General features: G+C 44.9%; 1 protein-coding gene across 5 annotated transcripts in view; it reads right to left on the bottom strand.

The window, feature by feature from the left end:
- The window catches only part of ACBD6 (acyl-CoA binding domain containing 6), a 59,220-nt gene that overhangs the window by 18,722 nt on the left and 24,330 nt on the right, over nucleotides 1-16,168 (bottom strand). For 2 of the 5 annotated variants that reach the window (XM_032446197.2, XM_085512126.1), the window contains 2 exons: nucleotides 10,800-10,889; nucleotides 9,868-10,411 (listed from right to left, as the gene is read on the bottom strand). In XM_032446197.2, coding sequence (XP_032302088.2) covers nucleotides 10,367-10,411; nucleotides 10,800-10,889 — 135 coding nt within the window. In that variant the 3' untranslated portion in view covers nucleotides 9,868-10,366. Of the gene's footprint in view, nucleotides 1-9,867; nucleotides 10,412-10,799; nucleotides 10,890-14,065; nucleotides 16,079-16,168 lie in introns of those variants that run through there. The other 3 variants (XM_015869782.3, XM_085512125.1, XM_085512127.1) reach the window with 2 other exon arrangements.

The raw sequence follows: 16,168 nt of genomic DNA, 5'->3' as shown, positions 1-16,168 counted from the left end.
GTTGTTTCTTACCAGCTAATGAGTGCAGCTGACCACATCCACACTGAACTTTTCCATCCAAGGAGAGAAATTAGAGAGCAGAAGTCATCACAGCTCCCAGCTTTTCTGCTGCCGTGAAACATTCAGCTCTGAATGCTGTCATGGTTGGCATTAACCTTGTTGCTTTGCAATTAGGGCTGGAGGTGTGGGTGCCCACGACCACCTCCTGTTGTTCAACAACAAGCGCTCGGTTATCAAGCTATGAAAAATCGATCACCTGCAATTGCTGAGCCCAAACTTCACACGTTGGACCACAGGAATTTAAAGTGCAATGCTCAATTTCACACCGCTTCAGAAGGCAAATTGCCATGTAATCGGTGAGCATCGCTTGGAAATACCCTGACGACAGCAGAGGGAATAGGGCAACACAGAGAAGGCAACGGGATCTGGCTTCAGCCTCAGATTTCATCTGAGCGTGGCTGTGATTAAAGCTCGAGTTCAGAAAGAACGAGGAAAGAAGAAGCAGCTGACATTTCCTGCAGGCAGGTAACCTACCCTGGTGTCTGCATCCCTGTCAGGTCTGCTTTGAACCAGACCTCCAAAACCAGCCTGGGTAACAATAACCTTTAGAACTATTCCCATTCCTTCCCCTTTCTTTTAAATAATACTGCTGGATGTACAATAAAGGAAGGAAATATTGTAGCAGGAATCAATTCAAATAAATTTGCCAACTCTTCTGTTAGAGCATCTCACTTAGAGCAGCCACTTCTTAGTTTAAGGGCAAGTAATTGCGGTATGATCACAGCACTAACACTGTGCATGGAGGAGGTGACAACATTTTTAGGGGTATTTATTGGAAGCACACTAAATTCCACACTGTACCCCGCTAATTAATTTTTGAGGGTGGCAAAAGTCAGCTGGCCAGGGCTGTTATTGCTAATAGCTAGAAAAGAGCCACTTCATCACTTTGCATTTTTATTTGTAGAAGATAAAGAAACATTTCTTTCCCTAATAGTTTCATGCTTGTTTCATCTCATTTCATCTGGGCTTTAAGATCTGTTTAATTTCATTTGATCCGTTTTCTCAGGGTCTTAGAACTACCATATTTTGATAATCTTGTTATATCCGTGAGATAAAAAACAATTATTTGCCCCATCGTTTCCTGAATGGGAAAACAAGACGGAAAGCAATCGAGTGACTTGTTCAAGGTCATGCAGGATTCTGTGGCAAAACTGGGGAATTAGAAACCTGAACTCAATTCTTAATGCAGCCATTAAGGGAACTTCCCCACTGTAGCAATAGGGGTTCAGCGGACTTTGGTTGTTGGTTCTGAACATTTCTGGTCTGCATTACAGGTGTGTTTCTATGCTGAGAAGAAAAGAATTATTATATCCACATCTCAATTATTTTGTGCTCCCAAACCTCATCAGAGCTATGATTCAAGTTGCAGGGAAATCCCCATTTCAAAGTTCTGCACGTTCAGCAGATGCACGGTGCAATACAAGAACTGTACAGCACAATGGTATATGCCTGTATTTCTCTGTTAGTTTCTACATCAACGTGACAGGAACAACAGAAATTACTCAGAAACCCAACTGTTAGACTGGTGGTGAAGAGACCACCTGATTTTTGGCAAACCAGGTGTTAACAGGTGCTTTAGCTTTATCCAGCATTAACGGGGAGGAGGGAGCACGGCAACCAGGCACTGGCTGCGCCCGAGCTGCACTTTCCATCTCACTTCCAAGCTGTGCTGAAGTACATTGGCAGAACAACATCCATCAGAGATGTACCGACTGCTGACCACAGCAATATTTGTCCTTTACAAAGAGGATACGAGCAGAATAGTTGAATCTGCATAAATATAGCATTAATAACAAACGGACTGGGTGAAGATCGCATTTTAATACCGAGCACCAGCTGAAGGACCTACCTTCAGAGTTCAGAGAAGCTTCTTAGGTTGCTGAATATTGCAGTGCCCATGAACAGGGCAGAGCTGCCATAATGCCATAGGTCTCAGGTTTGGGCCATCCCCTGGCCATCACCAGCACATACAGAGCTATACAGACAGAGGGGGCATCTCACAGCTCACAGCAGAAACACTCCATTTCCGATGAACAGGTGAAACCCCATTTCTTCTGGCTCCTCTAACATGACAGATCTACCTTGGTGGTTATTTACACTTCCTTCTTCCAACATTCCCCCCTCCTCTTCTGTAAACACGCTATAAATACAGACTTGGCATACAGCTCAGCTCGCCCATCCTAAAGGTCTTTCTTTGGACAAGCTGTGATTTAGCTCCAGATTCCTGTAAGCCTGAGCAACTTCTTCCAACCCTCGTCAGCACTAATGTGACACGTGCCCTTGTGCCTCTTCCGAGAGACCCGTACCTGGAGGAACCAAATCCAAGTTCCAGCATGACTCATGTGGGCTTCTTTACGGGCTTCCTCCTGCCGTGGCTCTCACGAGCCCTTTATGGGCTCCTCAGGGTTTTGGAGGAACGCTGATGAAAGTCACCCTACCACGTACATGCCACAGGACGCTGCCCTTAACAAGACCAAGACCTCTGACCAGTGTCAGATAATCCGTCACTATAAGCTACTTGTATCCAAGCCAGATATTTATTGCTATTGATCTGCCTGGTCCCAGCGAAAGACTTTTGTTCTCCCAACCCGGGACTTTGACCTCAATTAAGTTATGAATTTCAATCCGATAGACTGCTCCACTTACCCTGCTGCTCTCCCTGACTGGATTAATTAGAATTAGCTAGGCTGGGAGTCACCCCGAGCGCCTCATGGATCATGTTATTTTAATAATAAATAAAGAGACGGCAGCAGCATACAAGGAAGGATTCTGAAAGATTGTTCATCCAAAAGCATCACTCAGAACCTGCCAATACTAATTTCTCTGAGTTTGATTACCTCATTTACTTCTTTTTATTTCTATTCATTAATTGAGTTTTATCCCCCATTACTTCAGCTCCCCAAATGTGCCCTTCCTATAAAGGAACCAGACACGCACTTTGCCGTTCCAAAGTTTTATTGCTGCAGCTCATCAAAAGTCTAGTTAGCAGGAATGGAATAGTCATTAAGCATTTAATAATCTAATAGTGCTAAGAAAATATATATATAATAGGGGAAGGGGAACAGGGAGGGATGAGGCAACCCTGCCTAGTGCCACAAAGCGTGCTCTGAGCACTCCTCCTACAGATGGTTAATTGGCCGGTGGACAAAGCTGAGCATCTTCAAGAAGGTAACATCTAACACTGGAGAAAATGCATCTATCAATTAGGATATTTTCTGACAGCACAAGAATGCCTTTGGAACGAGACTGAAACGGGTTGAATATCAAAGGAATTTGATTGGCAAGGGGAAGTTTTTGAACTGGTGAGTCGAGGCCTGATAGCTACATTATCCTTATTACTTCTCTTTCGGTATAAAAGCAATTACATACTCGAAGATGTCGGGTTGCCCAGGACTGTACTGAAATGGATTGTCTCAGCCAGTCATGTCACAGACATACTACGGAGTTATTGACCCAGAAATGAACACTTATTTGTCACGCTCATTTTAATGTTTAATTGGCTGGAACAGAAGAAACAGATTTAGAAGATGGAAGTTTACCAATTTCTCAAGCGTTGGAACTCAGCTTGCAGATAGCCAGGTCCTGACCTGAGAACAAACGCAGCAGAAAGCTTCAAAGCACCTCACAGCTTCACCTGTGTTCAGGCCTTCATTTGGTGTGAAACCTTTTTTAGGACAGGCTGATCAATTCCAGCCAAGCTGAGTTGATTACAGGGGGAAAGGCTGAACAGGAATAAAAGACAAAGCCACACAATTGCTGGTGGTCATTCCAAGGGACTTGTCTGTGGTACCACCAGCTCTGTGTTCAACCGTAGTTAATAAACAAAAAGAAGGCACTAAAAGAAAGAGGAGGAGTAAGAAAGCACCCTTATATTGCTTTGTGAAATTTCAAATTGCACTTACAGCCGGGGCACAGAGAAGAGCTACATCTGAAAGAAAACAAGGATGAGTAGACAGTTGGATTAGATGATCTCACTGGTCTATTCCAACCTTAATGATTCTATGGAAGAACTAGAAATGATTTGAGGAGGTTGTAGCAGAAATGCTAAGTCATGGCTTGAGGCAGTGATGGAGCACCTGGTGGGAAGGCAGGGCTAACCCAGGGGAGCTCAGGTGTATCCAATGCAGCTGAGTGATCAGAAGGGATGGAGCCAGGATACACCCCTTCCCAGCCCTCATTTAAGGGCTGGCAGTGGAGATGAGGGCATCTCTCTCTGGAGTTCTCTGCTTAGCTGAGGCTTTTTGAAGGTAAGGGTTACCTTGCTTTGTGTTTATGTCTGTAGCTGCTGCACTTAGGTTTGTTCTCATTTGGTGCAGCCAAAGACTTTGCCACCCTGCTATTATCATGGTACTTTCCAACCCAATATAGCATTACAGAAGTGCGAAGTTACAGAGCAACTTCCAAGTGGAGTACAACTAAATGTGTAATTTACAAGTGAACTTTTTAATCTGATCAAGAGGGCTTAAGGAGGCTGAAGTCAACAGCAGGATGGAAAAAGCAAGTGGGCAAATAACTTCTGTTTCTCATGATGCTGGAATGATGGGCTACCATGTGAAATGGTTGTGGCAAGCAGAAGTAAAGAAATGTACAGCTAAGCCATAGAACTACACCTGGCATAGAAGGTTGGGATCCAAACAGGAAAGGAGAGAAATTTATCAAAGAAAAATCTAGGAGCACAAAGAAAACAGAAGTGGTTCAGGAGCCTCCAAGCCATGGACTGCAGGTAAATATATTAAAAAATCCCTTATGCTTACCCTGTTCTGTCCCCTTGGCATTTATTATTCCTGCTGCTGGAGACATGCTACAGTGCTAGTAAGAGTCCAAAAGAAATATAGATGTTAAGAGATAGGAATCTCCTAAATGAGCTTTGCCATTTTGAGCTCTGTTTTGTCACTTACAACCCACGAAACTGAGCAACAGGTGTGAATTAGTCAAAATCTGACTTAAAGTCTTTATAAAAGACAAGAAAGAATTGGTGTCCCAGCATTCAAAGTGCTGGAATAAAGTCCATCTTACTGAGGAAAAGCTAGCAAAAGTACTTTGCATCAAAGCCTGCAAATTCAAGATGTCCCAGTGATGAGCTCAGCATTTATTACATTAACCAAACAGGAAAGGACTACTGACAACACATGAGTACAAAATTCCTTTTGGGAAGCCAGATCAGACTTTCTTATACAGAAAAGTCCTTAGGAAGGAGGTCAATGGTGGAATTTAGCTCCTTCAAAACAGGGAAAGCTGAATGCAAATGATCCAGGAGCCCATGTTTCTGAGCAGAGAGTAGCTGGTTGCTTGGCAAACATTGTTCCTCCAGCACAACCCAATGCCTGGGATATAGGAAATGAGGTAAGGCTACAGACCATTCCAATGTGATGCGTGCACCTGAAAAACCAGCTTGGCTGCCACTGGTATCCTGTTTGTGCAGCTAACCAAACACCTTAATGAGGGGCTAAAGCATTTCCAACAATGTCTTCACAAATTACAGGGACTTTAACACGTGCTTATGTCAAAGATGACCCTGGGACAAAGGGGCATGGGACCACCCCACATCCTCCCAGGGTAAGACTGATTCCTGCATCTGCAAAGACAGACATTCAGCAAGGAATAAGACATCTCTGTGCGACACAGCATGCCAGCTAACACAGTGCTGTGTGTGCCTACCTAATAGCTGACTGCTGCTGGCTGTCCCTGTGAGCACTGCCAGAGATTGCAGCCATCACACACCAGCATTGGCTCTGCTGAGTGCCTGCCCCTGTGCAGGAACGAGGTGATATCCACCTGCCATGCAACCTCGCAGGGACTCACAGAATCCTGCTGCTGTCCCTGGTCCTTGGATTTTAACCCTGCGTTCTGATTACCCTGAGAGCAGCTTTAGAGTTTGAGGATATACCAGTGGGGGCTACTGCTAGTTCTTCCAGAATGGCACTTTGATTTCATGTTTTCAAATGCTGGTTTTGCATGGTGAGGCTGAAAGGGCTGTGTGGGTCCTGAAATGACCACTGGAACCACGCAGAAGCACTCGGTTGTCTCAGCCTGCTTTGCAGGCAACGCTGCACGCGCTGCCTGAGCAGGGGTGCCAACTGCTTTGCTGCACCAGCAATGAAGCAATGATTCATATGTCTACAGGGAGCAGAAGAAACAAAGGCTGTACACGTCAAGCTGGAAGATGCAAAGAGACAACACAACAGAAAAATCGGTGCATACAGGCAGAAGGAAACTTTCTTGTCCTTATAATGCATTGCTCGTGCTGCTGAGACCTGAGGTGTCTTCAGAAGCTGAAGAGCAACCCAGGGATAAGCCTCCGCATCCCTCGGCATATATTTAGAGCTGCAAATATTTTGCAAATGCTTCTGCTGAAAGGGACTTTTCTCCCAGTAGGTAAAATCAGCATCTGCTGAGTGGTGACCATTTAACATTCAACCTGCTGCCAATCTACATTCCACAGAGAGACCCGCAGGAGAGACATGGAGCTGTGCCACTTCTAATAACTGTGTGACTGGCACCATGTCAATGCTTTAATGTAGAAAGCTACCCTCTGTCACTAAGCAGATCTCTCCTTTCTTTTGGCTAATGGATTTCACACCCATTGGCAACAACGTCAAGACTGAAGGGGTATAAGCCTGCAGTCTTCTGAGATCTCCTTGGCAAAGCTGACTACAGAAAGATTGAGGTAGGGACTGGGGGCTGTAACGAAAGAAGGAAACTATTGTGGGTAATAATTCTGCTCTCATTACTCATTGCTTTGCCTTTCATCTTCGTTTAGTTTCTTCATCCGTTTGCCATTGCGCGTTTCCACTGCAGCACTGGTCAGGTCAGCAGAACCTGCAATGTTTGCTTGCTGAGTGTAGAACTACGCCAAACCTCTGCAGCAATCTGCAGATCCAGGAGAGGGTCCTTGTGCCTTTAGTAGCCAAGCTTTCAGCATATTTAGAGGAAAATTTATACTGGGGCATTAAAGAAAAGAGCTCATGACTTGGATATTTTTGACAAGGCTTAGGGAATGGTCCTAACAGCTGAGTATTCTGATGGCTGGCATCTCAGCAACAGGTACATTTGCATGGGTGGGCTTGCAGCAAAGCCTGTGTGGGCATTCACATGTTCCATGGGGAGTGGAAAGTGTGAAAGTGCAGCCTGGGACCTGTGTCTTTTCATAAGGAACCACCATGATGCCCATGCTGATTTCCTCAGCATCTCTCTCAGATAGAGAGGAACAGGTAGGGAAGGGATGGATGCATGCTGGCTGGTTACTGCTTTGTCTGCAACACACCTCCAACATGATGCCCATGCTGATGCAATTCCTCTTTTTGCTGTGAAATCTGAATAAATACAGTTAAAAAGAAAACAAAAAGCAACGTGCAGACTTTTTCTGGCTTCTTTTTACCCTATGCATGCAATAGTTCAAGAGTCAGGCAGGAAAACACAAAGGCCACACAAATAAAACTGACTGGCCACCAATCTTAGCAATCTTCAACACATCCCTAATTCCTACTTCATTTTTAGCTAATGGTGGAAATTAGTCTTTGGACAGTTGATAAAAATCAACCTGTCTCTGCTGGGTTAGAACCATGATCTGTGGCCCAGCAACTACCTCTAGTACAATTGATTTTCCCTTTTGGCAACCAATAGGCCAGTCAATAATAATGTTGTTTGAGAAGGATTGAGTCATGAGGGAGATGAACCCTCCCTGCCATTTATTATGTTTGTATTGTCTCCATTTGAAAAGATATATTTTTTTTTCCCAATGAGGACGTGAAGGTATTACGAGGGGACAGCTACCCCCCATCCCATGCTCCAGAAGCCCTGTGACTCAAAAGCATGTTAGCATGCAGATGGAGAGCTGCTGTGTGCTGGGGTTTGTGGCAGGGGTCTGGGAGAAAAGACAGGCTGGGGATGCAGCCACACTCCTGCTACTCTTAAAGGAAACAAAAGAGACTTCAAGCAGCTGTGCTGCCTGGTGTGAATTAGTTCAAGACACACATACAACATCCACATAGGTATCATAGAGCAACCAGCTCTCACTGCAGACAGCATGGAACGCCTGATGATGTGCAATGAAATTACAAACGGATAAAATAAAATCCACATCTACTGGCAACAAACTTCCCAACCCGCTGATTTCCAGCTGTGGTTCTCAAGTTTCCTTCCCAAGGCCCTGAGGGCTCAGGGGTGACTGGAAAACTTACTGACAACAGGACTGAAGCCTTTGTACAGTGACCTGTGCCTTTACTGAAGGACTGAAAGGCCAGCAAACAAAGCAAACAGGTCAGTTAGGACTTGGGTCGTGACCAAAGTAGCCAAGTTACAGTACCATTTTCCATATATAAGTAGCTTCCATAATGTTGATAAGCTGATTACTTGAACTGCACAACGATGAGCAGGGACAGCAAGGCTGGGGCAAGTCTCAAGTTTATTGCTTTGGTGTTACAAGATACTACTTGCCATCCTTCTTCACAATGGACAATGATTAGACTATGATGCCCTTTATCCTTCTTAAAACAGCACAGGGTACACAAAGGATGCACAGTTGCAGGGCAGCACAAAGCTGGGCTACAATTCTGCACATCCAGCATCTAATGCCCCCATCTCCAAATCCTCCTTCCCAAGGCCAGGGCAAACACTGCAGGAAAAACTGTCACAACTGACACTTCGACAGGGAAAAAAGGTTTTCCTTTGTCGCTTGACCTTCTGCAAGGAAAACTTATTCATGTCTTCATATATTTTAAAGCTAGAAATTGATATTACAATCATGCTGCCTGAGCTGCTTCGTAACTGCTGTGTTATGAATATGCTCCCCTTCCCTTCATCACGCAACTAAAAGCCTACATTTTAAGCAAGCAAAGCTGCAGCAGCAGGAGGCTGTTATCAGCCTGATCCCCAGCTCTGGGTATTTCCAGCAGGGCTCCAACACACCATACCACCACCCACTTGGAAATGGCCTCTGGCTCTGAAGATTTAGGTAATTCAGTTGCATAAACGCCCCTTTTCAAGAGAAGAGAAGCCTGTTGCCTTTCTGCATCCCTTTGCCCATGGCAATCGGTTACCGCTTGTCAAATGTGCTATTAGAGCTAATTATGAACAATCAGAGAACTCAATAGCTGCAGCTTTTCGGTGACATTAATGAACCACCCTTCTGAAGCTGCAGTACCACCATTTAAAACAAAAAGCACTTGCACTCCATCACTGCAGTCCAGGAGAGCGTGGTTCTTCCCAGAATCGGAGCTGTTTGGAGTGTGCTATGAGAATGAGTGGAGCCAGGCAAGCTCTCCTCCTGCTCCAAGTTTTAACAGCAAAGAGTAATAGATCCAGATCCAGAGGCCACAAGTGCTTTCACAAGACAAGCATCACTAGGGGTGAACTAAAACAAGGCAGTAAAGAGTGAGCAAGGCACATGTGCAGGTTGGAATAACGGCACCTCTGCTTCAAGTCACCAGAGATCCCCTTACACCTAACTCATGGTTCTTTATAGCCCACACATTAACTGGCAGTGAATTTGGTAATGCATAATAGCAGACACCGCAGTGTTTATGACCGCTTAGGAAGCCACAGTTTTTCCTTCATCCCTTTTTTCTTTAGGTTACTCTTCAAAAACTCTTTCTGCTCCTTCGCTGGATGTGAATTCCCAGAGGGTAAAGGTCAAAATAAAGAAGAAATAAACATGAGGTCATGTAGTCTCAAAACGTTATTGCAACTTATATATGGCTGGGAATAAAAACGCGCCTGCCTTCCCTGGGAACACACCTACGTGCAAAGCAGGACCTTTATAAAGATTCTCCTTTATTACCTTGGTGGGATAAAAAAAAAAGTCAAAGATTGATTTTCTTTTTTTATGGCTATTATTAACCTTTTGTTACTGGCCAAAAATAAACGGGTTAGAAAATGTGCAATGTGTCAAGAAAAAAGAACGGAAAGAATGGAACAGAAAATGGAAGTTTGGAGAAAAGGAAGATGATTCTCCCTTCAGCCTTCCCTTCTAGGAGTCACACTTTACCTCCAAAGAAATGAGATGGATATCCAAGAAGTGAATTCTCTGCATGCTGTCGCAGTATAGTGTTCCAAATGGAACCACCTCCCAGGTTGTCAGGGGAAAGGGGACGGGCAGCTGGTGGAACCCACCTCCACTCATTTCAAAGGGAAGCTCTCCCCAGATGCATCTGACACACTGCTTGCTAGCTGGCTGGAAGGCTCGCCCTGGGCTGACTACAGGGCACGCCATGCCACTAGTGTGGTGCAGGTCCACTTTGTACAGATTCTCACAGCACCTTTTGCAAGGCTGCTGAAGCCATCTCGCTGCTAAGAGCTAGCAAAGTTGTCAAAAGGAACGCATCTCTGTCCAGACTGGGCAGGAGAACAAAGCCTATAAAAGCCACACCAGTAAAGAGCAGTCAATCACCATCTGACAGAAATATGTCCAGCGATTATTTCCAAACACAATCACAATTACACAGGTCAGCCCTTCATTACAGCCAGCTGACAAAACTAGGAGTGTTGAGCTGTGAGAGCGGGGAGCTTCCAGCTTGTTGGCCAGAAGGAACCACTTGCTGAGCTGCTGCTGAACCGGGGCAGCTCCCAGCCAGGTGTGTTACCCTGCTGCCCCTTCAGCTCAGACACTTTTGGGGATCCTCCTGTGTAATGTTGTGAAAGAACTTGCTCTGGGGTTTTGGAAGAATTCAGCTGTGTGAAACACTCGGTCAGGAGGGCACAGAACAAACAGCACACAAGTTCTGTTTTCATTCCTTTCTTACCTGGCTGTTAACGTCGGCAGCGTGCTGCAACAGTACTGAAACGAGCTCCTTGTGTCCTCTGTCGCACGCCCAGTGGAGCAGAGCCCTGCCCTGCAACATCCAAGAGAAAGGTAACAAAGCTAGTCAAAAAACAGCTTGGAGAATTGTAGTTATGCTATGAATTATTGAGTACCAATAGCAGAAATACACTAAATTCAGTACATTGCATCCTAGTGCTCCAGATCTGGACTTACAGCAGCCCACGCCTGCCTATAAATCTCTTGATGCAGCAGTGGTGAACGAGGTGAGCAACTCATTTATCCACTAATGGGGACCGTGAGCCAATTTCCCAACCACGCTGCCAGACCTGCAGGTGGGGCAGAAGATACCTGCAGCAGAAGCTCACCCTTCTCCTTTGGGGCATCCTTCAGCAGGGCGGCACAGGCAGATGTTATTTGGAAGGAGGATATGCAGACACAAAGCATTGAGCTTTTTAACACACTTTTTGACCCAGCGAGTAATTAATTTCTGTAAAGCATAATTTTAATGTTACGTTAATTAACCCTGAATTAGGATGTATTCTCTGACAGTGACTTTCTGTGGAAGCACCGATGACATCGGTGGGCCATTTCATGATTTATGTCCTTGCACTCAGCACCACAATCAACGTCTAAGAGAGGGAAAGACGCCCATTTACTCATGAATCTGTAAACACGGGAAGATCTTTAATTCATCTTCATCATCCTTGCTTGAGTCCAGTGAAGGAAACCCAATGGTTGAGGAGGAATTGTGCTGCCCAGTGTGTGAGCATGGTGATACTGCAGCATGGTGCAACCAGCCCCTTCCTGCAGTGCTGGATGGCAGCTTGTGCTGTGAACGCTGCCTTTTGGATGAGACAAGAAACTGAAGCCTGATCATCTCCAGTCATTAAAAATCTCCTCGCGCTATTTGCAGGAGTATGGATTTCAAGTCTTGGGCCAATTCCATTTTGGGTAATTACACTCTGCTTACCTATATATTTTCTCTGCAATTCTAAATGGATACAATATTTTCCAATTAGTGCCTTAAACAGTTCTGCATTGTAATCGGGCACTATTAAAAAGCTGACACGTTCCGACCAAGAAATGGCTGCATCCTTGCAGCATCGTATTCCCTATCACAGGGTGGCAGGGACCCTCTCTACAAGAGCACTCCACCTGATGTGGAAGTAAGAAGTAGAATCTCAGTGTACTCACTACATAACAAAAAGCACTGCTAAGAAACTTAAGTTTAAAACTATCACAGAATCATAGAATGGCCTGAGTTGAAAAGGACCTCAATGCTCATATAGTTTAAACCCCACCGCTGTGTGCAGGGTGGTCAACCACTACACCAGGCTGCCCAGAGCCACATCCAGCTCATGACTGCTTGCATCGAAGCAGGCAAACTAAAATCTGTAGTCCTGGTTATATGTATGTTAAGACAGCTAAACAGCTACGAAGTCTACCTGTTTCCCAGGTCTTCCTTAAAAAAACAGTAACAATTTAATGACAAACCAACTGAACGCACAATCTACAACTCTCCGCACAGCTTGGCTATCACCTATACAGGTTGAAAACAGCCTGCACAGCTGTTACTTTACCTCAACATGTGTCTGCTTCTCTAAATAACACAGCAGAAGCATGAAGAGCCACAGATTGAGCTGTCCCAAAGCACTTCCCGTATGACTATTTCATTAGGCAGTGAAAGGCTCAGACCAAGGCGAATAATTTTGCATGGGAAAGCACTGCAGCAGTAGCCTTGCCCAGCGCAATCAGACAGCAGGGCACTCTCTCCATGCAATTCAAACACACAACAGTTGTTGCAGAAGTTACTTGAGAAGATGCATTTCCCCTGCCTCTGAAGTATTTAATAAAAACAGCATAAAAATAGCCCCGGTGCACTAACCCTGCCTCTTAAATCTTCCGTGCTTTGCTTGGGTAACCGCTGCCAGCTTGGCCGGCTTCTGCAGCAGTTTCTCAAGCCAACAGCATATCAATTTGCTCAGCTCCAAGTCACAGTGTGTTCACAAACAAAGCACAGGACAGGGATTTGTCTCAGCTAGACCCAACCTCAGCAGACAAACGGATGGGAATGAATTTCACATCAATTAGCCAGTGCAGAGAAAGAGGAGAACAAAGCCAACCTCAATGGAAACGCCACAGCAGCAAGCTCTACTTCTAGGTACAACGTTTGCAGCTGTAAAGTCTGTACACCAACGACAGCCAATCTAACCTGTAGCAAGTGTTTTATTACTGGTAATTAAGACAAGGTACATTCATAATGGCTCCATCCCCTTCCTGCAATTGCAAAATCAGTGAAGGGGAGTGCAGTTGTTGCGGCTGTACAGGTGAACTTCAGCTCTGAGGTGGAAGCCAAGCACTTTCAGAGCCTTGAGACGTTGAGGGAAACCCCCCTGATGGCAGTAAGCATGCACACCCAGCAATGCTTCTCCAAATCCATATCCCACCTGTCCTTGCCTTGGCACCAGTTTGGCACTTGCAGTCTCAAAAGTTGGGGCTAAGTGAGCATCATTCCAGACACCTTTTATTAGCGAGTTTTGGTAAGGGTTTAAATACAGCCAGATATTAGGAGGAAGTTTTTTGCACAGAGGGTGGTGATGCACTGGAACAGGTTGCCCAAGTCAGCTGTGGATGCCCCATCCCTGCAGGCATTCAAGGCAAGGCTGGATGCGGCTCTGGGCAGCCTGGGCTGCTGGTTGGTGACCCTGCACATAGCAGGGGGTTGGAACTGGATGGTCATTGTGGTCCTTTTGAACCCAGGCTGTTCTATGATTCTATGATTGTATATTGGGGCATCTCCAACAGTTACAACAAAAGCTCCACCTACAGTCACCCCGGATGCTGGCACAGATGATGGAAGCAACCCACCTATGCCTCTGAACAACTTCTGGTTAGTTAACAGCTGAAGAAATACTGCTCTCACAAAGGCAGCAAACAATCCATGCTGCTGCAGTGTGCCTGATGCCCTGCAGTGACTCCCCAGCCACAGTCCATCCCTTATTCCATTAGTCCTGCTGACACACGCAAGAGAAACTGGTTGTTTTAGACTGCACTACTTACTACTAAGTGAATGCAAGCTATTCTGTTGAACTCTGGGCAATTTAGATACAGTAAATGGAAGTGTGTACATGATTACTGTCATTAGATTCTTTGCTTAATTCTAAATTGAAGTTTATTATATCTGCACTGTTAGCAGGTATGCCAGCTTGACTGCTGTCCATGAAGATTTTCATTTCTTTCTTTAATCTAGGGGAGGAGACAGCTCGTGCTTCAGGAGTTGCCAAGGGCATCTCTGCCTAAAGCCTACAGACTCCTACTGCTCCTTCTGAAATCCTTTTGCTCCTTTTATTCTCATTTTCTCCCTTTGCTAACCAGACACAGTACAAATACATCGCTCGGAGATAAAACCAAAGCACCTTAGAGCTGCAGGCAGGTCATTCCTGTTGCAGGAGCGGCTGTGCTGAGAGCCTTTACAGCTGAGCACAAGGCTGCTCGGTGCTCCAGCAGATTTTGTTCCATAACAAGTTAACTCTTTGTACAGACCCATGCTGACATTTTATATTTATATGCGTTTAAATCAAAAGATCGACAGAGTGAGTTACGTTCAGAGGGCTGGGAAAGGCATCTTCTGGATATGGCAGGATGTATTTACACTGTAACACTAAAACAGTTAATAAAAATGACAAGATGATGTTTGCATACACTTCGCCCTACCAAAGGCTCGCTCTGGGTTATCTCCTTCCTAAAACAGGTTCTAAAACTTCAATCAACTTGCACGATATTGGAAAATGAGATGCCCTCCAGACTCTGAAGGATGCATTTGGATACTAAACAGCTCTGGCAATGGGTTCAGCCCCCTCAAAACAGCATTGAACAAATATTTCTCTCAGATTTCTCTTCTAGCTTCTCTAATTTATTTATTTATTTAACCAATTAAAATCAAGTCTAACAAAGCCAGCTCCTGCTAAAAAAGGGGCTCCTATTTCTCTGAGCGCTTGCTACCTATACCTATGAGGGAATTCTGCACCATCTTTCTATTGACTTTCCACAGGTAGCCAGGGCTGCAGAGGTGTCAGATGTTTGCTGCAGCAGCTCCATGCTCTGCGAGTGCCTGCTGGCTCTGAAACAGGCCCTCTCACACTATGGACACATGGGTATATTTCTCAAAGAGGATGTCACTCCACACCTTTCAGATCTGTCTCCAAATGTTTACAAGGAGAGAACAACAATATTTCAGCCACTGTTCCCATATATTCTTTAAACAATTCCTTTGGCTGAAAACATGAACATTCGCTGCTCAGACTCAAAAGAAGGAATCAGCTTCTGAACCTTGCAAAGTATGAAAACATCTCATCAATGGAAATGAAGCAAAGATCACATGATGTTATTGTGCACTGATTACAAGCGTGTGATCTCAAAAATAGGATTTTATTAATGAAAGGCTTCTGGCCGTGTTGGGAATGACTGCCCTGGGCACTCACTTCTGCAACCTGTGGCTGACAGAAGGACAAATGGAGCTGAGTAACAGCCCTGCTGCAGTGACTGCATGGCATATGACAGTTTCAGTTCATTGAATTCACAATGCAGAATTCCAGCTCTGATCGTGAACACCTTCCCTCTCATCTGAAAATTAATTCACACGAATTCCTGATTAATAATAAAAGACCCTGCCATCAGCATTCAGAGCCCCAGCCGGGGCTGTCATGGCTCAGAGGGCAGAAATCTGCTTAGAGCTACAGGAGAACCCAACTGAATTTGTGGCGTCTCAGTCTATGAATGTGTAAGCACTTCATCTGTTCACCAAAACACAATGTGCTGGAAAGCAGCGGGCAAAAGTAGCTGTACGTACTATTGACCAAGAGCAGGGCTAGGTGGCAGTATGCAAGCACTGAAACCAGAGCAATAAAGCTGCTACATCTCCCGAATGAGAAACTGTCCACTTCACATGTCTTTTTTTACCAAGAAAATCACCAGACCATTCGCGTGCATTTGTCTTTTTCTTCAGGTTTCTGGCAGTATCTCTATTGTTTCCCTGTGGGAGAAATGGTGCTTCAATCCTGAAACGATGCCCCTAGAAAGGGGGGTATTCAGCACATCATTCTGCAAGTTGCAGCTCTTCTTACTGAGAATAACAGGAAGTTTCTGACATGCTCCAAAATCACAGTACATCCACACTGCTGGGAATCCAGTGGAAAGCTGCTCTTTTCAAACAGATTACACTCATTTCCACGATCAAGTGTTGGTCCAACTCCTGCAGTACTTTATAACAAGTCTAATCAGAAAATTCTGGGAAGGTTTAATACTGTTAACAAACTAAACAATTAAAAGACTGATTTTCTGTATCTTTTT

This window comes from Coturnix japonica, chromosome 11, assembly GCF_054131305.1.
Source record: "Coturnix japonica strain WE chromosome 11, WE-NBRP24, whole genome shotgun sequence".
NCBI classification, from domain to species: Eukaryota; Metazoa; Chordata; class Aves; order Galliformes; family Phasianidae; genus Coturnix; species Coturnix japonica.
This window is presented reverse-complemented; position numbering and strand designations above follow the sequence as displayed.